The 22,491-nt window shown below is 35.3% G+C and overlaps 1 protein-coding gene and 1 long non-coding RNA gene across 3 annotated transcripts; both read left to right on the forward strand.

Annotated features, from left to right (window-relative positions):
• Positions 1 to 600: 600 nt before the first annotated feature.
• Positions 601 to 17,754, forward strand: LOC149554456 (valine-tRNA ligase). 2 transcript variants are annotated; one of them, XM_089828519.1, is made up of 4 exons: positions 601 to 942; positions 10,597 to 10,772; positions 16,683 to 16,878; positions 17,138 to 17,754. In XM_089828519.1, exons 1-4 carry the CDS (start codon positions 867 to 869, stop codon positions 17,359 to 17,361), a joined length of 672 nt encoding a protein of 223 aa, XP_089684645.1. In that variant the 5' UTR covers positions 601 to 866; the 3' UTR covers positions 17,362 to 17,754. The 2 variants fall into 2 exon arrangements, with proteins under 2 accessions (XP_089684645.1, XP_089684646.1); XM_089828520.1 differs by having other exon boundaries at positions 602 to 942; positions 17,234 to 17,754.
• Positions 11,005 to 14,202, forward strand: LOC149554457 (uncharacterized). Its single transcript, XR_016364374.1, has 4 exons — positions 11,005 to 11,087; positions 12,152 to 12,214; positions 13,726 to 13,948; positions 14,038 to 14,202. It is a non-coding gene; the product is annotated as an uncharacterized LOC149554457 (long non-coding RNA).
• Positions 17,755 to 22,491: the final 4,737 nt, after the last annotated feature.

Consider the following 22,491-nt stretch of genomic DNA (forward strand, 5'->3'; position numbering starts at 1 on the left):
CATAGAATGTTTTTGTTGACTGCTTGATTTTTGATGGGATGGTGGAACCCTTGTTTCTACTCTTATTTCTGAGCAAGTTCCTCTTGACTTATATGAATAAATAAATTATTATTACCCACCAATTTTTTATATTAAAATAAAAATAATAACAACATTTAGAATATTTAATTATAATCTTAATTAAAAATATTTTAAATTACAAAACTATTTTAATTATTTTAGTTAAAACTTTTATATTTTACCCACTTTTCTTCCTATATTTTTATCCCTTCCTTTTTGTCATTCTTCTTTTTTGTGATATTGCTATTAGAATTTAACTGTGTGATTTTTGAGTCAAACTCATTGACCCATGTTTCATGAGTAGTGATTCAACATGAATCCATCTCTCATGAGAATAAATGGAACACTTAGCACTCATTGGATCTAGGTGATGCTCACTGGGGTGAAGCATCGGGACTTCTCGGGAGGTCACCCATCCCAGTACTACTCCCCTAGTACTACTCCAGCATGAGCGCGCTTAACTACAAAGTTTTCTCTATGGTTAAATCTCCTACTTATCAATTCTTCTTTTTTATTTAAAAAAAAATAAATTTCTATCTCGAACTTTGATTCCCAATCTTCCTCACGTTTCTCCTTCTCTCCCCTCACGTATTTAGAATTTAGCGAAAGCTAATTTTGCTGAACAAATATATGTGTTGAGAGATTCGACATCGAAACCGGTTTCTGTAATCAAGAGTCAAATCCGGTGACTTTGTCGATTGCATAGCCGTTTCAAAAAAAATGGTGGCTTGACACCAACACCACAATCTATATTTGAAATCCTAAGATGATACGAATCGTAAGGAGAAGAAACAGGAATCAAGAAAATGAAGCTGAAAATGGCTAGAATTCTGAGTAATTGGATTCCTGGCCTTATATTATTGTTTCTGCGAGGGCCTTTAGGTAAGATAATTGTAAATTTCGTTGAAATAAATGTCAATTTTAGATTAGAATGAAATTTACTTTGAGATCTGGCATATGCTGACTTGTTCTCCAGGGGGTTTTGAATGGCTTGTCTCGATAGTTGATAATATATGTGTAGTCACGGAGAATACACATAAAATACTAAATAAAAGATTAAAAACTTAAACTTTGTTCTAGGCGTTTTTATCAATAAAATCTGTGGACAAATCTGAATTGACAGGAGCATGTTCAGATTTAAAAAATTGAGTGGTCTGAGAATCGGTTACTCATTCTTTTCTATATTTCTTTTGTTTCTGCGACCTCATTTTATGTTGGGCTCTGGTCATAGGTTTCGAGGGTATACAATCTTCGTTGGTATATGCGTATCCCGAAAAATTTAAGAATAAGAAATATATCGGTCTCATTGAACTACGGGAAAGCTTTTCGGTCGCTTGTAAGGATCATGTTGCCGACATTGTTTTGCTTAGCTCAATCAAAAAGGTTTTTCTTAATTTCCCAATTTCATGAATCACCATATCCTTGACTCTCCTACCCTATAATTCTTTTCTCCATTTTACTCTGCATACCCTAAGTGTTGTTCTATTAGTGCATAGCGAATGCATTGTCAAACTTTGAAATATGGCATGGGTTAAATCACACACAAGGGATATGTATCAAGTCATATAAACCCCTGTGTGAAAGCATCCTCGGTCATTTTTGCTCGTGTTATTGCAGGCTGCATTAACTTGTGCATGCTCGGAGAGACTTACACCCAATATCATGGAAATTTTCCCATCTTACTACACCTTGGTTTGCTGTACCTATACAAGCCTACTTGACTTTTGTTGGATGCATCTTTCTTTGAATTAATTTTCATTCATTCTTGAATTGATCCAACGGATGAGTGCTTCTTTTGTGAAATTGCAGAAAGCATCACTTAAATTCTTTAAGTGTATATGCAGGCTGGGTGTACATAGGCCATCTTATATCACGAGAAAGGGCCATTTGGATTCAGTAATCTTTCTTTCTCTATTTGTATGTAAAATGATTCACATTTTCGTCAAATACTCTTAGAAGTTAAGAAATTACTGAGTTTGTTATAATCTGCTACTTGATTAAATTAAGTGATAACTTTTCTTGCTTCTGGATTTAGATTGTGTGTATGTTTTTGAGCCAAAAAGATACACACAATCTCAATCCAGAAGCAAGAAAAGTTACTACTATGGATTGTGGAAACACGCTTGCTCTTAAGCAAGTGATAGTCAAGAGGAAATAAAAATTGCATTAAACACAATAAAAAATCAGAAATTCAACTCAGACACCGGATTTTCTTATGGAAAACATTGGAAGGGGGAAAAACTCGAGTCCATTTTCTTTCATTTTCTTCTAGTATGGCAGTTTCTACTCACCAATGGCCAGGGATCTTCTTTTGATTGAATGTGAATCGTTTTAGGCTACACAAGATTTCTTCTTGCTCTTTTTCATTCCAATTTAGATTAGGCTACCAAACAGGAGCTTGAGGAGTTTAGATGGTCATTTATTTTGTTTTCAGCAAATCCTGCTCAATTCTCGCTGCCAAAAACTTTTGTTCTATGCTTTCTAGGACATCTCATATCAGATCATTGTTTAGCAATTCTCTCCTAAAATTTATAGGGAAAGCTACTTAATCTAATGTACTACATATCTAAAATTTACAAATAAGACTGCTACCTGTCCACTCCATACAATTTATTCTCAGGGGGCACATCACATGTAAGTGAAATGTTCGAAAACGAACTAAACCTTTCTTTATTGATCTCAAAAGTTGGAGAAACCTTACTGTAATAACCCTCGACTGGTTATAGTTCACCAATTAGCTTTAACACATTTATTTCCTTATCAAATCAGAAGTTTGACATTGCCAAACAATTGACAAAGAACTCTCCAGCAGTGTGATTGAAAAACAAATTTTCTTATGTTCTATGAAATTTTGGATATGAAGAGAATGGAGAATTACAACAGCAGTATAACAGTAACATCTTTTTATTCTAATTTCAAATTGATTGAGATAATAACAATGACCCTTCAGCTACTGTTTTTCAGATTAATTAGAACAACAATTTACTGAAAAATATATGAAATGCTACTGGTTTTATCAAATACCAAAATGGAATCTGATATAATTTGTTGCATCCAATATTGGTGCTGGAAGCCACTTCTTGATAGTATTGCTGCAAGAAATAATGCCCAAATACATGCTATGACTGGACATGACCCTTGGATAATGCCAGTTGGCTGCCTTATTACTGAATGCAGCCCAGTACACCCAAAACGCAGGCTCTTAATGTAATGCAATGGTCTCTACAATGAATCCACAGGCCCAAATATGGATCGCAGCTCTGAAATGAATAGACACAGGCCTCTTTCAATACTCACACAGCCTATAATTTGTTACCAATTATCAGAATTGTAAACTGCAGGTCCAGTAATTATGCCGCCCTGTCTCCTAATGCAAATTGGAATTGAAATTTACCACTTGGCATCTATAATAATGGTGCTACTCAAACATTGAATCGACAGCCTATAGCATAGAAATCGTGGCCTCTAGCAATTAAATTCAAAATCCCAAACACGGAATAACTTCTCAATGATTACCTTCATGAATTTGATCTCCAAGGCACAGTAAATACAGTAGGAGAACTAGACAATTGTATACTTCAGCACAATTGCCTATGACAACCTCAAACCCGAATCTCGGATCTTCTTATAAATTCAGAAACCCTTATCCTTCAACAAGGGTACACAATTCAGAAAACTCAGGAGAAGCCACAAAGGCAACAAAAGCAAATGAATATTCAAGTGTGTCATTTCCAATGATAATGCTTTGTTGATAAAAGTTTTCAAAAGAACTCAACTTCAGAAATTGGGAAAGTTTCCCAAGAGAACTCAACTCTTGAAACTTTCCAACACAACATCATTTTAAATATTTAATACTTGGCTTAGGCATATAATAAATGGCCCCTTCCAATGATGACTCAACCCTCAACTTAAGTAAAATTATAAAGTAAAATTATAATTTTATAATAAGCCATTTAATGATTTAATAATAATTTGGCCACTAAAAATATAATAACTCCCAAAATACTCATCATTTAAATATGCTGTCTGAAATAGGAGTCAATCCTATTATTTTTGCCATGTGACCAAATGCACTTTCCAAAAATAGAAAGGGTTACATCTCAAACAACACCCAACTTACCACATATAGTAAGTACCCAAATCTAAGCCCAAATGAAGTCCAATCTGAGCCAAATGAAAACGCCAATCGAAAACCAACGTATAGCTTACTGAATTGTGTAGAAGACAAGACCCTCCCAAGCCAAGCCGCTGCCTTAGAAGACCCTCTATCCACAATAATTAGCCTACGAGGATCACAATAATAGGCTAATCCTTGAAACTCCAATGCTGACAAAAATAGGGACATTACAGTTACCATGGATATTTCTATTTATATGGCTTCCACTGATTAAAGCAAAGTGCAATGGATTCACACAGCAGTAAGATTGAGTTAGCAAAGCGAGCAGGAATGAAGCATGAGATTGAAAAAGATCAATAACTCAGAAAGCTACTACAAGAGATTGAAGATATAATCATTTATGTTACTCAAAATCAAACACGATGCTTCTTTGTTTCTAGTTTGTCAAACTCTCACAGTAACAGCACATTTGTATAATGTCCCCCTCCCAGCGATGTTAACAGGGAAGAAATATCTAGCCCTTTCCATTCTCCAGTGCTAGAAAATCAATTAAATAATAAGGGAACAAGGGAATATTTAAATATTAGCCCAGAAAGCTAAAGTTAAGTGCCATGGTGGAGATTTAATTAATACAAAGTAAATATTAACTTATGCCTGGGCTAAATCTGACGGCCAGAAATAAGGCAGGGGTTCAGATGCTTTTTGTGGCTAAAGATTTATTTATAAAGTCATCAATGGAGAAGAAAAGGATTCATTCATTCATCTTATGGTTTTGCTTTCTCTGCTACCGAACTTCTGAGTTTTTTTCAGGATGTCGCCCCCTGGTAGCTTTATAACTTTGATGAAAACCCAAGTTTCTCTTAGACAAATAGCATTATTTTTTATCACATACACGTGATCTTCATTTTCAGTTGCCAAATTCATGAGGAAGAGGCAACTCCATTAGATTCCAAGGCAGCTAATTTTGATTTAACATGCAAAGGATTTGAAGCTAGGACTCCAGTTCATAAATGCAGTGTCCAAAAAGAATTCACAGCTCCTAAAGTTTGCATAGGAAATCACATGCATGGACAGCAACCAGTTAGCTTTTTGGTTGCAGCATCTTATATTGTGTATGATGATGTTCATTCAAAATTATAATATCCTGCAGTATGCTTGTAAGATCTCTTCAAAATCCAAGACACCAATAAAGGTCAGGATGCTCTCACAGTTCTTATTTAGATACAAATTTCTTGCATATACCAGTAGTATGTCTTTATTGTCTTTCTATTGTAAATATCTAGCTCTTATATTATATGCACTCACTGTTCATGATCAAAATCAAATAGTTGCAATCAGTTAAAACAAACACAAAATCAAATTACCATCAAACTCTGGCAAGGATTATTTCAATTTATATCATTTCTTAGTTTGAATGTATACTTGTGTAGCACATGTATAACATAAACTCTCATTACCATCAATGTGCACAAGTGAGTTATTTACAGGTTCGTAGAGGAGTCTTTTAGGGACAATCTCTTTTGATTTCCTTTAAATCAATTCTCATCTCTATTCATTGAAAAGAGGCAATAAACCTTCCAAGTACCCTAAAACTGACTTTCTTCAGCAATAAGTCTGCATTCTCCTTGATAGATGCTGATTAGAAGAAAGTTTTGTCATGATTTTTGCTTTTAATCCATGTCTTTTGTTTTGAGAAACTGAAGTTTCTGTTTTAAGTATGAAAGGGGTAGTGCGATGTACCAGTACTATTATATGGAACAAATGATGACATAACTGAAATATACCAGCACTACTATACAAAACAAATGATACTAATCATTACATTGTCACAAAAAAATGATTCGTCACTACATTCATCAGGAGTTATAACTGTAACAGCAACCCAAAAAGGTTTATAATCTTAGATTGCTCAATACGACTCGTAAGTAGAGATTAAAACAATTAAGTTAGACAACTTTGTGAGTTGCAGATTTAGGCAGGGTGTTTCTAGATAGCATGAATGTTTTTTCACAAGAGTAGTAAGGTACTAACCCCTGTTGCTGATAGTTTCCTTCCACCTTCAAATCACTGGTCTGTTATGCTACAATTCTGGTATGTCAATTCAATGGCAAGAAGGGAATTTTGATTGGCTTTAACCTGGGTGTTTCAACACTGACTTAGATTAAGACAAGCTCTCACTTGTGCACAGTTTTAGAGTGATTTGTTAGCTTCACGAAAGGTCGGAAAAATAGTTTTCTTCAGCTCATGAGAGGTCTATAATCTTAAATTGCTTAATACAACTCGTAAGTGGAGGTTATAACTATTAAATCAGGCACCTTGATGAGTTGCAGATTTAGGGAGGGTGGGTTTTCCCTGATTGCATGAATGTTCTTTCACAGGAGAAGTAAGGTAACACCCCCCGTTGCTAGTAGTTTCCTTTCACCTTTAAATTTTAGCTCTGTTATGCTACAATTCTGGCATGTCAATTCAATGGCGAGAAAGGCTACTTGATTGGGTTAAACCTTTGTTTCAACACTGACTTCTGGGATTAAGATTAGCTTTGACCTGCGCACATTTTTAGAGTAATTTGTTCAGCTCCAGCATGAAGTTGCAGTGAATTTTCCACAAATTACCAGCACGAAGGGTTTCATCCTCACCTTGTGTCATTGTTCGTTGAGGTTTTTATCTCAATCAGCTGTCTGCAATGTAAAAAATTGAAAAAAGCAAAAAATTTAATAACTATAATGATCTGCAATTGAATTTTGATCTCCTCGTCACTCAGTGCAAAAAATAAGCAAGTTGGCCCATATCTTTAGTTGGTATCAGAAGTTGTATGCATAGATTCTCACCCCCACCAGAAAAATAAAAGATAAAAAAGCTATATTTATTTTCAATTAATATCAAATTAAGCAATGTTTTTCTTTTGCTTGGCAATATATTTATATTTTATTAATGATAAAGAGATTTACATAATATTTAAGTATTGGAATTGGAGGATTATCCATCTATCCCATCCTATAGGCCACTTCATGAGCCTAAATACATATCAGCTACCCAGCCATTAACATCAATTAGATTTGCAATTACATTGCAATAGATGACTGCATCCAAAAAAACGAATTCATCAGTCATTTTCGAAACCTCCAGCAACCCACATCAAAACACCATGCGCCATATCCATATCAACAAAAAATAGGGCAACCATTCACAAATACCAAAGGAAACATAGACATATAATATGTTCTTGATCGGAAAACTGTAATGCCTAGATAACATAGCTGCATAATATCCAACCGTTGCATGTTGTTGTTCAAAAAGCCACCATTAGCCGGCTAATATTTTTTTAAGTCACTAAGACTACAACATACATAATTGTAATTTAGGTTTTTAATGTTTAGCCTAGAAATAAAGATAAACAGCAAGAAACAAGGAAGAATAAAAAATACGCAAAGACACAACAGATTATCCTAGGAAAGCTGTCCGACTTGAGGGAAAAACCCAACCACACCAGAAAAATATCTCTTTTATTAAAATAATAAATGTCCAAGTACAATGCTTTCAATTGAATTGAATTGAGAGACTTTTCATTTCATAACTGATGGTCTTTTCATTTAGCAAATGTGAGTCTCTTCATATTTCCAAATGCATGTCTCTTCGAGTGACACATGATTCTTTATATAATAAAATATCAGATATTTACATAGCACATGTTGGATGTCACATCTTGCTCACTTGACTATAAGAAGATGCACGACAAAAATATCATAAGTCTCTTCTCTAGTTGCTGATGCAATGCAGAGGCATTAGCTCAATTTCAACATATAGAAATATTAGAGGTGAAGATCTCTATTGCAGCTATAATCTTCAACACTCCCTCTTAGCAAGAGAGAGATCTTTAGTCCAGCAGGCACACATAGCTGCAACCAAAAATGTCGATAAAAAATTCTCATCATATATTATCTCAATAAAACATTGTTATCATAGCATAACATTATTCACCATAGATACTTCATAAAAGCATAAGATTAAGTCATGGAGACACAAACATGATTTTCACCATGTCTACTCGTAGAAGGTGGATCCACCATACCTACTCGTAGAGGGTAGAACAAGCGTTTTCGCCTCAGACTTCTCCTAGAGAAGAATGCATTTCCACCATGTCTACTCATAGAGGTTGGATTGAGGGTTTTGACCTCAGACTTCTCCCAGGGAAGAATGCATTTCCACCATTATGTCAAGTTTCTCCTTTGTAGGGAAGTACTCATTAACATGTATAAGAATGGCTAGGATTCTCTCTCAACAGAGACTCCCTCTCAGCAAAAGCATTCTCACAATAAGTGAGCTGATTCCAAGTTGATTAAATAGGGAGCTTTAGCAATCACATTGACACACAAGTTTGCAAAGAATTAGACATTCTTCCTCTATCACAAAAACTCCCTCTAAAGCTGAATAGTCTCCCTTTGATATCATTTCTTCCTCTTTAATGAAGGTATGTATCATCAATTCAGTCCCATGACTGCAAGCAACATCCCCATGTTCATGTCTACAGTTTGCATTACTTACATATAATCTCTCATCATCCCATTGCTTTCGGATCCATCTTGTAACCAAGAGAGATTAGTAATAACTCATAAAATCATCCTATCATAGAGATCAATGATAAACAATACACTTTTCCAATTATATAACAAAAAAGTCATTATCTATACTCAAAGGTATAATGATAGAATACTTATCTATTTGTAGTGAGATCTATAATAGTCAGTGATGGGCACGAAAGGAAACTGCTGCCTCATATTTGGAACACAGAAATTTCTCCCTTAGCTCAGGAGAATGCTTTGGTGTGCCCAGGCTATTGGCAAGCCGCTGAATGGTTGAAACCACATAATTGATGTAGAAAACTCCTGCCGCCATGGCCTGAGAGAAATCCCGCTTCCCATTAGCGGTCTCTTTACTAATGGGCAATAACTGTCCTGCTTCCAAATGCTAAAAGCATGTTTCCCACGATGCAATAATCCCTATACAACAACAATTTTTCCAAACCAGCCCAGAACTATTTTAACTTAAAAAGTATAAATTGTTCGATATCCTATTATCTCATTCCCCTTCTAGCAATTGCGTTGCCATATAATTTAGATGCAGAAGTCAATAAAAAAGGCTGAGTTGATATTAAAAAAAATATAAGACTTCACTGTACAATAGAATTCGGGAGATTGTAAATCCTATCACTGCTGCACTGACTATTTTTGATCAATAATGGGCTGAAGCCTAGATAAATTATTATTGTTAAAGTTAATTATTATTATAAGATAATCTTGAGTAGACTTGAACCCAAGACCTCTGTAATGTTCCCTTCATGTATGGCTGAAGGGGAGACTGTCTCAGGATGTCAAATGTTAAGATTGCTAGTGCTGCACAGTGGAAATGGCAGCTGTTACAGTGGAAATAGCAGCTGTGCAGGAAGACATGACTCTTATGGTGAGGTGAGAAGGTGGGTCGTACAGTTGCAGGTTGAGTCCGAACGGTGTGGATTAGCTGATGTAAGGTGGCAGGGGATGAGTAGTAGTACAGTAAGGACACCGTACTTGGGAGCTGGAGAATTTGTGTCTGTATGGGTGGATAGGATGGAGATAATAACGTACATAAATGGGCGTACAGATGGATGGAAGAAGTGGAAGGCGTACAGTATAGGTGAGTGGAGGGAGACCAACTAGATTGTAAGGTGACTGGTGGTGTATGTACAGTGGGGAAGGGAAGGGAAGTACAACGGATGGATTGGTGTCGTAGGGTATGCGGAGAGATGGGTAGGCATATGGTGGAGCAAGTGTGGTGTCTATATGGATGTTGTACAGTAGAATTAAATGAACAAGAACAATGCTTACCAAATCATAATGTATAATAATAATTCAATCTCATAAATATAATAATTCAATAGTTTTCACAATTCATGAGCCCCACATCCCTTATGAACGCATAAACAAATAATGACCTGGAATAATTCATAATATAAAATATACAAGGTGGTAGGCCCCTAATTCTAACTGATATTATCTTAAATTTTTAACTTTAACCTGCAAGATTTCTAATAGGAATCATTTATTTTCTCTTCTCAATTTTATAGTTTCTCAATTCATTTCACACTGAATATCATATGTATATGTGTGCATCCAAATTTGCATTTTTTTTTTGGTTGGTAAGAGGCCGAAGCCAAAATTAATTATTATGTGTTTTAATTAATTATTATTATTTAATTATTTAACTCAAGTAGATTCAAACCCAAAACCTCCTACATAAGAGGCACACAATTTACCGTTGTGTTGTAGGCTTTTGCCTCAAATTTGCATATGTTGATTTGCTTCACTGTTGGATGTTGTTTTATATGTCTAACTTTATTGTTTAAAATGAACATAGCAACAATTTTGGTGGTCTTTTCTTTGCAGGTACTTTTGCATCTGATTATGTGACATTGAAATCAATAGAGATTTTCAACTCCCATGAATTGACTAAGGAAAATCCAACTGTTTATTTTCGATGTCAAGGAGAAAATAAGATTTACTTACCAGATGTAAAACAAACAAATACTGTGTACACTTTCAAGGGACAAGAATCATGGCAGGTAGTAGTGGTTTGCTTTAAGAAATGCTTTTGTTTTCTTGTATATATGATATTCTATGCTTTTTATTTATTTGAAGACAGTATTTATGTGGTTTTAGTTAAATTAAACAAAAATGTTCAAGTATTATGCCCAAATTATTCTATAATTTAATTATTTTAATTAAAATACCAGAGACAATTTCTTTTCTGACCTTTTGCATTTCATATTATTAAATATAATGTTTGTAATGAGAAGGGAGCTTCAACAAAAGAGGCATACGTAAGGCCAAATTAGTGAAGTATGGCGAGCCTATTGGTCTACTCAAGCACGTTCAAGGTCAGATCTCTGGTTAGGCAGGGAGTTTACATAAGCATAAAAAATTGTCTATAGGTAATTGAATAATTACAACACATGCTTCAATGCTTAAATTTGGGAATACGATATTTATCACATCAGTTAGTGCTAAAAGTCTACTTTCTGCAGTAACGGAATAGGGCTTTGCAGTCAATACAAGTGGTTATCTTTGATTCACAACTGTTTAGTCTTTTACCAAGAGTTGCATGAGAGGGTTAGCTAAGTATGCAGCCATTTATCATATAGATAAACAGTGTTATGTCAATTTATGCTGGTAATAGTTTTGACAGTATAAATGGTTGTTCTGAATTTCCAATGGCTCCAACCACAAAGCTAATTGTCTAATGAACTCCTAATTTAATGTTTGCATTCATTATCCTGGAGCAAAGTAGATACTCCATGTAAAGATACCATCTAGGAGACTGATGCTTTATGTGGTTGTTGGTACTAACACGTACCTTTTCTCTATAAGAATTTATTTTATAGTTACTTAGATTAGGATGTTCTTTCTAATAGTTTTGTTATAGGTTAGATGTGTTAAATGATCCATTCACCATTCAGATCTGTATTAGCTTTTGTAGATGATTAAACCTGAAGCCGTTGATAAACATTGTTACCCAGGTATGTGTTGCTGGCCTAAGAAACCCTGTCCCCTTGCCAGGGACATTTCCATGCAAAGGGACGGCCAGAGGACATCCTCAGCTTATCCCCTTTTATCAAAATTCAGCTGGGGATGTCCCAAAAATTTGTTGGGGGCTGTTGTACATCTTGAGAATGGTCGGGGATGGCTTAGCCACCTCGAACGTCCCATGGATAGACATTCGTTCCCAATGGAATAGAGTGGTGTCAGTTAGAAATAAAGTTATAAACATAAAAAATCTTTAATATGCATTTTTTAATGATTTTTATGTGGGCCCCTCCACCCTAATTCACACTAAAAGGATAAAAAGCATTGCGTATTGTTTTGGGGCTCGTTATAAGTATTTCATTTGTCTGAGCTATCAACAGCAGCCAAGACTAAGAGGGTTTGTCATTGTAAAAAGCAGCAGCAAATGCCAAAGAGGGTTTGAAAAGAGAGTGCAAATGTGCAAGTGATAGAAGGAAGAGAGGTAAGTTACTTTATGATTCTTCCATTTATTTATTTTCGATTTTTTATCAAAATTTGAAGCTTTGTTAAATTTTTGCCTTGTTTCACTTTTATTGTTTATTGTTCAATTTCAAAGAAAATCAAAATGAGTAGTAGTGAGGATGAATTGTAAATAGGTAGTGAAAAATAGAGGTCAATCTCAAAGTGCTGAGACAAGTAGTGGGCAGCAACCCAACTTGTTAAGTGCCCTTAAAAATATGACTAAACATGCAAAGGGTTCTTTCAAAACCTCTTCTCCAATATGTTACCTAAAAAGGAAAAAATTCAGGCAGTGGGGTGGGAATAAAGTGTGGGAGAGTCATATTTGTTTGGATGACTTTAGGGGCAGTTATACAAGGGTGGAGTCTCATTTTTTGGGTATTGCATGCCATGGGGTTATAGCTTGTCCACATTTAACTAAGGAGGGAATAGAGTGTCATATCTTGCACATGGGGGCTGAAATGGGGAAAAAAAGGACACTGGCAACACCTTTTTCAAGTACTCAATCATCTAAGCCTATGTTATCTTGTTAATCGCTAGGGTCGTCGTTGCACCAAAATATTGCTGAACTATTAATGTGCTAGACTTACAAAAGACGTGGGAGACTGCTAAATCATGTTGTCAATCCATGCAAGAGATGTTGGCGCATTGCCAACAATATCCTTCCCAACATTACTCACTATGGCTCACGTGGATTCAAACCTTTGACCAAGCTATGATACCAGTTGTTAACTGCTAGGGTTGCTGTTGCACCAAAAGATCGACCTATTAATGCCCGATACAACCACTAGACTTATAGAAGATACAAGAGGCTACCAAACTATGTTGCAAGATATGTAGGTGCACCAATTGTTAATTGCTAGGGTTGCCATTGCACCAAAAGATCAACCTATTAATGCCCAATACAACCACTAGACTTATAGAATACACAAGAGGCTATCAAACCATGTCACGAACCCTCACAAGATATGCTTGCGCATTGCTGACACATCCACTATTTGTAGTAGTCCTATTGAGACAGGAGGAAAGAGGAAGGTGAAGAGTGGTGGTGAGAAGGGAGGTTATAGGAACAAGTGAGCACGAAAAGCTACAAATTCATCAATGCTAAAGTCTTTTTTACAGAATCATGTGGTGCATTCCTCTTATTTTAAACAAATGGTGAAAGATATAGCTGCTATAGGTCCCTCATTCATACCCCTTGGCGATCCTAAGCTTCAAACTAGCCTCTTAGACAAAGAGTACTGCAAGGTTGATGTGTTGCTGGAGGACATCAGACGGATTTGGGTGAGGACATGCTGCTCTATTGTGATGGATTGGTGGATTCATGTTACACATTGGCCAATCATCAATATCTTGTCACATCTTTTGTTGCTTCTTATTTTTTGAAAGCCCTGGATTGTTCAAGAAAGTGTAAGGATGCTGAGTTCTAGTTCATCATTTTGAGAGATGGCATAGTGGAGATTTGGCCTGCTAATGTTGTACAGGTGATCACAGATTCAACATGTGTGCAAATCAGCTTCGTTTGATAGTGGAGGGTGCTTATAGGCACATTTGTTTGGACGCTTTGTGTTCATTCATTGAACAATATGTAAAGACACAAGGAAGATAGGATGGGCGAAGCAAGTGGTGTCAGAATCAAATGTTTGTTTGCAACCACAACATGTCACTTGGTCTTTTTAGACTTTTCAAAGCAGTTTCTCAAACTAGTTGAGACAAGGTATGCCACTTACTTCATTTACTAAAATTTTAAATTATTTTAATTATTGTTACATGTGTTTACCAATTATATTGAGACATATATTATAGGTATGCCACTTACTAAATCTTGATAAAGAGGATGCTTGAGCTGCATGAGTCTCTACAATTGATTGTGGTAAATCTAGAGTGGACCCGACACTATACTTGTAGCTCTTCTAAAGGAAGGTTGGTCAAGCATAAAATCTTTGATGACAATTGGTGGACCAAAATAAGGTAAAGTGCTGATTTAAAAAAAAATTAAACATTAGTCTTAAGATAGCAAATTTTCACATTATATTTCTAATTATTAATTAATTCTTTCGAACTCTTTTTTTCATTTTGTAATTATCTCTAGTCTGCCTTGCCCATCGTAGATGTCATTAGATATGCTGATATAGATTCTCTTAGTCTTGGAGAGATATGAGACATTTGATAGTATGCTTGGGAAGATAAATAAAACAATTTCAGCTAGGGATGCTACTTTGGGGTTATATGAGCACCATATTAGGCCCATAGTGACATGGAAGTGGAACATAATGAATACCTGCTTCATATGACAACCTACACCCTAAATCTCAAATGGTATGCAAATATAGATGAAAGAAAAGCTGTCTCCATGTGATGATCTAGAGGCATTAGATGGGTTCATACAAGCTAGTGATAAGATGTTTCTAGAGGAGGAGGCTTGCATACTTTGCACCCAATTTCTCGACATTAAGTAAACCGCATGCAAGTTTGGATAGATACATATTGGCATTGAGAGATCCCATTGGATGGTAGACATGTTATGGGAGGGACACACCACAGTTGAAGGTACTTGCCTCTCACCTCCTTGCACAAGTCGCTAATCACTGTTGCAAGAGGAATTGGTGAACATATGCCTTTGTTCACTCCCTCAAGAAGAATAGAGTTACCTCTAAATGAGTGAAGAAGCTGGTGGTTGTGCATAGTATTCTTGGACTTTAGGATTGTCAAGCATAGACAAACTCTAACTTTCTGGTGGGGTGTTGATCTTGAAAATGTTCCCAGGTCAATGAGGCAGAGACACCACCAGGTTTGCTTGGGTTCCATTGGATGAGGATGCACTTACAGTGGAGTATGACAATGACAATGACTCAGATGACTTCAATTTTGACGCAATGTTGGCAGAAGCAGAATAAGAGCAGCAGTGTGGTTTGTTTCTGTGTAATTTGATTTTTATATTGAGCATGAAACTATATGGCAGCACTTTAGCCTTTGGGCATTTTGAATGTTATTTTTTTGTTATCACATGCATATTGACAAAGAATTCCGAATTATGATTGCATATAGAGTATTCATTGATTGACTATTTAGTATTTACTATTTAGCATCAAGACAATGAAATGTTGCATGTTAAGGTTCTATGATGTTTAACTTTAATTAACACACTTTATCCATATTTCATAGGAAGTAATTTATATCTACAAATTTCCCTATATATTTTAAATTTTCCCTAAATTTTATATAGTTATCCCCTTGCCCTCCCCAAACTTGGCAATTTTTTTTCCATCCCTCTGCTCCCTGCCATCTGTCCCAGAAATTTGGGGTAACACTGGTATATACAGAGAGCCAAATCATTTATACAATTGGCTTAAATATGTAAATAGGTATTTGTTGTATGTAACATACTTTTAATTGTGTATCCTTAACCAACCAATTGTTCTTTTTGCAAATCCTTTTAGAAGTATGCTCTTTCTAGGATATAATAGTGGCATTGTTTGCAACTTCAGGAGGAAGATACTTTTTAACTTTTGGGAAAAAAAAATCTTCCTAAAATTTTGCTCGTCTTAATAACACTTTCATAAGAACAGGTCCATGCTGACTTTATTGCTGTAATCTACTAATATTTAAGTTTGTCGGTACTGGATTTTCTGTAAATTTGCCACAAAAAATAAGAAGGGAATGAGGAGGAAGCAGGAGGGCCCCCGTCTTACACTCTTGTTCAACTCCTAATGAATATGAAAGATTCCTTTTGCAATCCCTTTTGCAATCTTCATTTTGTTTCTCCTTTTTAAATCTTATGCCAACATACCTATTCACAGAGCTTATACTTTTTGCTGGAAGGTCCCAATGGTTTTTACTGTTGCTAACTACATTCAACAGATGGTGAAAAAGTGTCTCCTAAAGCCCTAGTTGCATGTTGTCAATTTCAAGTATAATCACTTGTGGATCATTCACAATTTTCTAGAGAATTCCTCAAAATGTCATATCTCTTGATAAAGTTTTCAAAGTGCTCAGGAGTGAATCTATAACACAATCCAATCCTTTACCATACCAAACGGAATATGTAATTTGGTTCTAGCTTGGTTCAAGTCATTTCAACTGTGACTCGTTAGATTTTTTCTTAATCTTGATCTCCTATATGAGTTAAAAAAGAGTTTACTGGGCATTGTTGGCTGTATTTTGTGCCTTTATCAGTAAAAATATGATGATTGTGAGGAATGGGCACAAATGTGGACCTGTGGTATAATAGTTAATCTTTAAAGAAAATGGTCAAGACTTCCATTGTATATTACATACTGAATAAAGCTTTTGAGGCTAATAAGAGAAAAAATTCAGAAATTTTACTTCTATTTTGAGTTAAATGTTCAGCTTTTTATGCCCAGTTTTATTTTCAATTATATTGAAATCAATGGGTTGGAAAGGCATATGCTCAGTTTAGGCGATTTTCATAGTTTGTTGTCTTTTGTCAGCCTCTTACAGCACTTTCAGGAAGAAAGTGTAAGCGGTGCGGAATTTATGAAGAGGACTTAATGCTAGATGATATATTTGATGAGTGGGAGCTATGTCCAGAAGATTTTAGTCTAGCTCCTGAAGGGAAATATAAGCATTATAAAGAAAAAGAAGTCAATGCAACTTTTTCATGTCCACAATGCAATTCTGAATCAGGTTTGTCAACTCTGGATAAAACATTCAGTGGCTCATACAGTGGATGCATTTCATTTGATTTCAGTTTGAGTAACAAACAATTACATTTAAAGCTAAAAGCTAAGCTCAATTGTTGGCTTTATTAAATTTCTTCTGGTTGTTTTTAGTGTTTATTAAAATCTTAGGTTTGGCATACGTTCCATATGGATGCCAGCAAATCCTTGTTATTGAGAATTGCTTTCTGAATATAGACAGATCTGAGATATCTTTAATTTTGCAGGTACAGGCAAACCTGGAAAATCAGATTCCTCTATTACTAAAAGTAAGCTTTGGATAGTTCTTATATTAATATTAATAGCTACTGTCATCATTTCAGCAATAGCAGTATTTCTATACAAAGTCTGGCAAAGGAAAAAGAGGGGAGAAGAACAAGCACGATTTCTGAAGCTTTTTGAGGATGATGATGATGTTGAAATAGAAATGGGCCTAAGGGATGCAACATAGCTTTTATGTGTTCTGACTGTAATGTAATCTGAATACATTAAAAAGGCTGTGATGTTATATCACATGTATAAAATAGATTTTCCTTCTTTATGGATTGTACTACCGACCAGGGGATTCCAACTTCTACGTCCTGTGGGGGTTTAAGGGTTTGAGAAAATTCATTTAACGTTGCTTTATATTGGTTACTGGCGCAGGTTTCGATGGGTTCAGGGCCTGGGTTCTGTGATTTGCTGTTGTTTTAGCCTGGCTTCAGAACACCTGTACAGAAATCATATAAAATATAAAATTAAGCATAATTTAAACAACGTAAAAAATTGATGACAAAACACATTGAAAATTGATAATTTAATGATTTAAAGCCAAATGTTCAATGAAAAATTGTTTTTATACTTATTGTCAGTCGTCAAGCTATGTCAACATGGTGCAACTGCAGGGTCTTTCAGCAATATTTATAGTTATAGCCCAAAGCATTGAGTAGCAATAGATGTTTTATTGTGCATCTTGCGTGACTCTGTAGTTATGTATGGGTTTGGAACAAACTACTGCAACTTTTATGTTTTTTCAGTTTTTTTCATTTTGACAAATTTAATTTAAAAAAGGATGATGGGGCCTTTGGTGCAGTCAAAGGATAAGTGCCCTAACTGGTTTTGCACCGGGTAATGGATGGGTTCAAGTTTAGGTTCTGTGATTTGCTGGTTTTTTAATCTGGTTCAGTATATCTGAACATATAAAAGATAAAAATAACCATAATTCACACGGAAAGTTTTTGATTAAGGAAAACAGGTTTTGAAGGGTGCCTGAAATTCTGTACAAAGATAAAGATATTCAATAAGCACTATCTTAAAAGGAACAACGGACCTAGGCGAAACCGGTCACCAACCCAGAAGAGGGGCAACCTCGATGAGAGAAAAGACAATCACCAACCAATTTAAAAAACTAGCTAGGTCACCACGATCCCAACTACAGGATCAACCACTTAAAAAGGCCTATCACCACAAGGGAACATACGATTTACTCTTTGATTTAGAATCTCTATTGCAAGATCTGAGATACATATCTAGAGGAGAAAATAGAGGACTTAGATTTCTTTCTTTTTATAGCGGTCCATCCATCTTCCACCTTTGCTGCCTCTAATTCACACGGAAAGTTACAAAATGTAAAATTTAGAAAATCTTATAAACATGCCATGTCAACAATTTTCATAAAATGCAAGGTCAAAACAGAGATGAAGTTGATATCCAAACCATGACTAGTGAACTTGTATTTAATGATTCCATTAATTAGAAAATATTAATAATTATTTTGACCATAATGTCATAGCATAGCATATCCAATGATGATGTATTTATCGAGCATCCTCAAATACATGGTCATCATACATAAGATCAATACAAAGAATACATCATGATACATTAGTGCCCTTAGACAACTGTTCCTCTGTAAGCCCCTGTCCTATGAACTCTCCGACATCTGTCTATCTGCTATTTGAAATAGATGTGTGGGCAAGATGCATTTTTTTGGTCAACCACATAGTGGTTAGCTCCTTGGTGGCTCTTCCTATACAAAGAGCTCCTTGACCTTGTTCAAGAAGCCGAGTAACTCGAATTAGATGGATTTGGTGTAGTTGTGAGACTAACTACAATAGAAGATGAGGCAAATAATCGAATATATAAATATCAACATATGCAAAAATAGTTTTGGTTAAAGCATTTTGATCCAAATATAACTTGTAGATAGAAAGAAATTGAACATTCCTATTTGTACTCTTCCTTAGTAATTCACATTCAACACCCTTCCCATAACTTGCAAACATAAATTAGAAGTTTTTATTTTAGGTTGGTTGTGCCTAAGCAATCTAAGATTATATTTTTCAAGGGAGATAATTTTAAATGGCGGTGATTTGCCTTACTTTTGGTAGAGTTTGCTTCCAAGAATTATGGTTCTCTAAGGTTATAATTGTCACATGTTTAATTTTTTATTGTTTGCTTTTAACTGAATCCTTTTATTTGATTATTGATTATGTATGATGGTATAAGTTTTTATTTATCATTGAGTGTTGTTTACATATGTATGTATACATCGAAACAGACGCACACACACTCATGCGCACATGCGCGCACAGAGAGAGAGAGAGAGAGAGAGAGAGAGAGAGAGAGAGAGAGAGAGAGAGAGAGAGAACATGTGTAATGCAAATCAGGGTGGGTTCAAGCTAGGCTTTTAAAATCCATTTGTCAAAACAACATTGGAATACAGGTCTTCCACGAGACAATATGGTTCACCAACTTCTTTTGAACAAAGGGGATCAACTCATTTTATACATCCTCAAGGTCCTTACTCCTTTGTTGTTCAAGAATGAGAGATGTACATTAAACATAAGAAATGATCAAAGACAAAAAGTCACATATCTAAAATGTAGCATCGTAATAGAGAGAAAGTGGAATTTGTGCACTTGAACATGAGATTCCATAATTGTCTTGTTGATGTAGAGGCAACTAGACTAAGGAAATCAATGAGGTTCCGGTGTAACTTATTGTAAGAAATGATAATATTGAGCAAGGAACGAGAAACAATCCAAGTAAGTTAAGTGTGAAACAATGTTACCATAAGATAAGCAAAATCCAAGAGCATACACCAAGATGGTTCAACAATGGAGACAAGGATTTATTTATACACGAAAAATAAATGAGATATGAGTTTTCCAAGAACGATAATTAGAATAATTAAGTTTTATTTCTGGAATTAAGGTTGACATGATTACAAAATAAATTCTTTTTTTTTTTTAAAATAAAAAAAATTCCTAGAATTGAAAATCAAATTAATTAAAAAAATGATGTGTGTTATATATAAAATTAATAATATATATATATATAAATTAGAGTAAAAAAAATTATAAAATGAAAAAGTTTGTTTTGTTTTGGTTTTTAAAAAAAATGAATGAACAATTCTTTTTTTGTAAATAAACTTTTTTTAAAAATAAATCTTTTTGTTAAAGGTTCCTTGTAAAAAAATGAAACAAGATTGTAAAATTTTTTTTTTAAAAAGAGTAAGAGCGGAGAGTTTTTTTTTTTTAAAAAAAGGTGGTTCAAATGAAGATAAGGATAAGGGGGGAGCGGAGCGGATGGCGTGGCTGCGCAAGCGGTGGTTGACGCGTGGCCTGAACGCAGGCCGCGCTGAAGGGTTTAGGTCGGGTCGTGCAGACTGCTAACGGCATGTGGTCGGAAGTGACGGGTGGAAGGTGGCGGCGGGAGCGGTGGGTCTGTCTTTCCCGTGCGCGGTGGAAATGTCGAAATCAGTTGCAAAAAAAAACGACTGAGTTTCCCGTGCGCGGCAGTGGGCGCAGGGGCTGGGCGCAGGTGGCGCGCGACAGTGCTGATCTTATGGTTAAATCAATTTAATGATGGTTTAGCACCTATTTGATGTGGGATCATCATTTATTTGTGTTTCTCCCCATTTGTTCTTCTCATTCCTCCTAAGCAGAGTTAGGGTAAGACCTAATAGATCCTCAAAACTCCTATTTCATGGCATAAAGCTTAAGGTAGGATCTAACCACTTAGGTCCTCCATTGCTTTTCATCGAATCACTCATAATCTATTTTTTGCACTATAACAAACTTTTCTTGAAATCAACACTTGATTTTTTAGGATTTGGGACCCGTTTCAATCCCTTCAGGGAATCTTGAGGGTGTCCCTAGGTATAGTCAGCCCGTGGGAGAAAGTTATTTCAGAGCCCTTTATAAACTTATCCATTTGCCTCATTTTGCATCCATAATCCATCAAGTATTCATATCACACACACACAAGATCATATCGCACTCAAACACTCAAGTTTCAAGCAATCAAGTTTTCAAACAATTCCTTCATTGAAGATCAAGGATTCAAGGCGAGTATCTAGCATTTAAGATCTCCATCAATGCAATCAAGATCCTTTATTATGTCTCCTAAATTTCTCTTGATCTAATTCAATTGATAAAGTGTATTCATTGCATTCAATTTGAGAGATCCTACCATTCTAAGGTGAATTCGTACATTTGCATTATAGTTTAGAATTTTGATTATTTCAATTTCAAGGTTGATTCACAAACTGGGATATGACAAAGACATACCCCCATCAACAAAGAAAAACCCCCTTTATTTTGTAGGTTGTAGATCTCAGAAGAAAGAATGTGTTGCAGATTCAGATACCCTTTTCATCAATCTTCGGAGATCCAAAAATTATTTCACATTCAAAGATCACTAATCAGGGATGGACTACATCCCTATTTCCTAAAGTTGACATTGTTGAGAAAAGTTGACTCTGTCAAACAATCAAACAATTTTTAGGTTTTAGAGATCTCACAATTTCAGTTTTTGGGCTCAGATTATTCATTGATTGTAGTTGCACATACATCAAAAAATAAGATTGGAGGTTCTTCATCCTCAAGGTGAGTACTCTAATCACCTTCTTTGTTTCAACACATCTACTTTATAAATCTAATGTTCTAATTTTTTCTCATAGCTCTTGTTACATTAATGGATTTAAAGACCTTGGATTCTTTCTCTAATTCTATAACCATTAGATCTTTTCTTGCATTAGTGCTCCTTTATCACTTGGTTAGCATTAATTAATCTTCTTAGATCTAGTTACTTTAGAATTAGGATTGAAAGGATCGACTTCTTTGACTCCCCTTTGAGGTGTTAGGGTTATGTGATGAACTTAGGTTTACCTTCTTTGATTCACATTTTCTCCTACATATTATTGGTGAACCCAACTAGCTGACATTTCCACTTTTGCTTTGGTGTTAGATTCCCCTTTGCATTCTATTCTTTGCATTTTGGAGTTATATTGTTGCATGCAATTGTATATCTTGTTAAACATCTCTATTGTGTTTATATTGTATGTTTTATAATTTAGTTAATATCTCAAGGATAGATTTTTATTTGTGTGATCTTTCTCTTGACTTGTTTAATGTATGAGCTTGATTACCTTAAGCCCTACTTATAGTGTTCTCATTAGGAGAAGTTGTAGGCTCATTGCTCCCTTTGATCTAGTATTCTCTTCTTCTCTCTTTATAAACCTCAAAGATGTAATGGTTTGTCATGATCCTAATCCTTCCACGGAGAATGAATCTTGTCATCCATCTCATGTTGAAGA

The sequence above is a fragment of the Cupressus sempervirens genome, chromosome 5 (assembly GCF_028749045.1).
Source record: "Cupressus sempervirens isolate cs-2001-9-10 chromosome 5, ASM2874904v1, whole genome shotgun sequence".
NCBI classification, from domain to species: domain Eukaryota; kingdom Viridiplantae; phylum Streptophyta; class Pinopsida; order Cupressales; family Cupressaceae; genus Cupressus; species Cupressus sempervirens.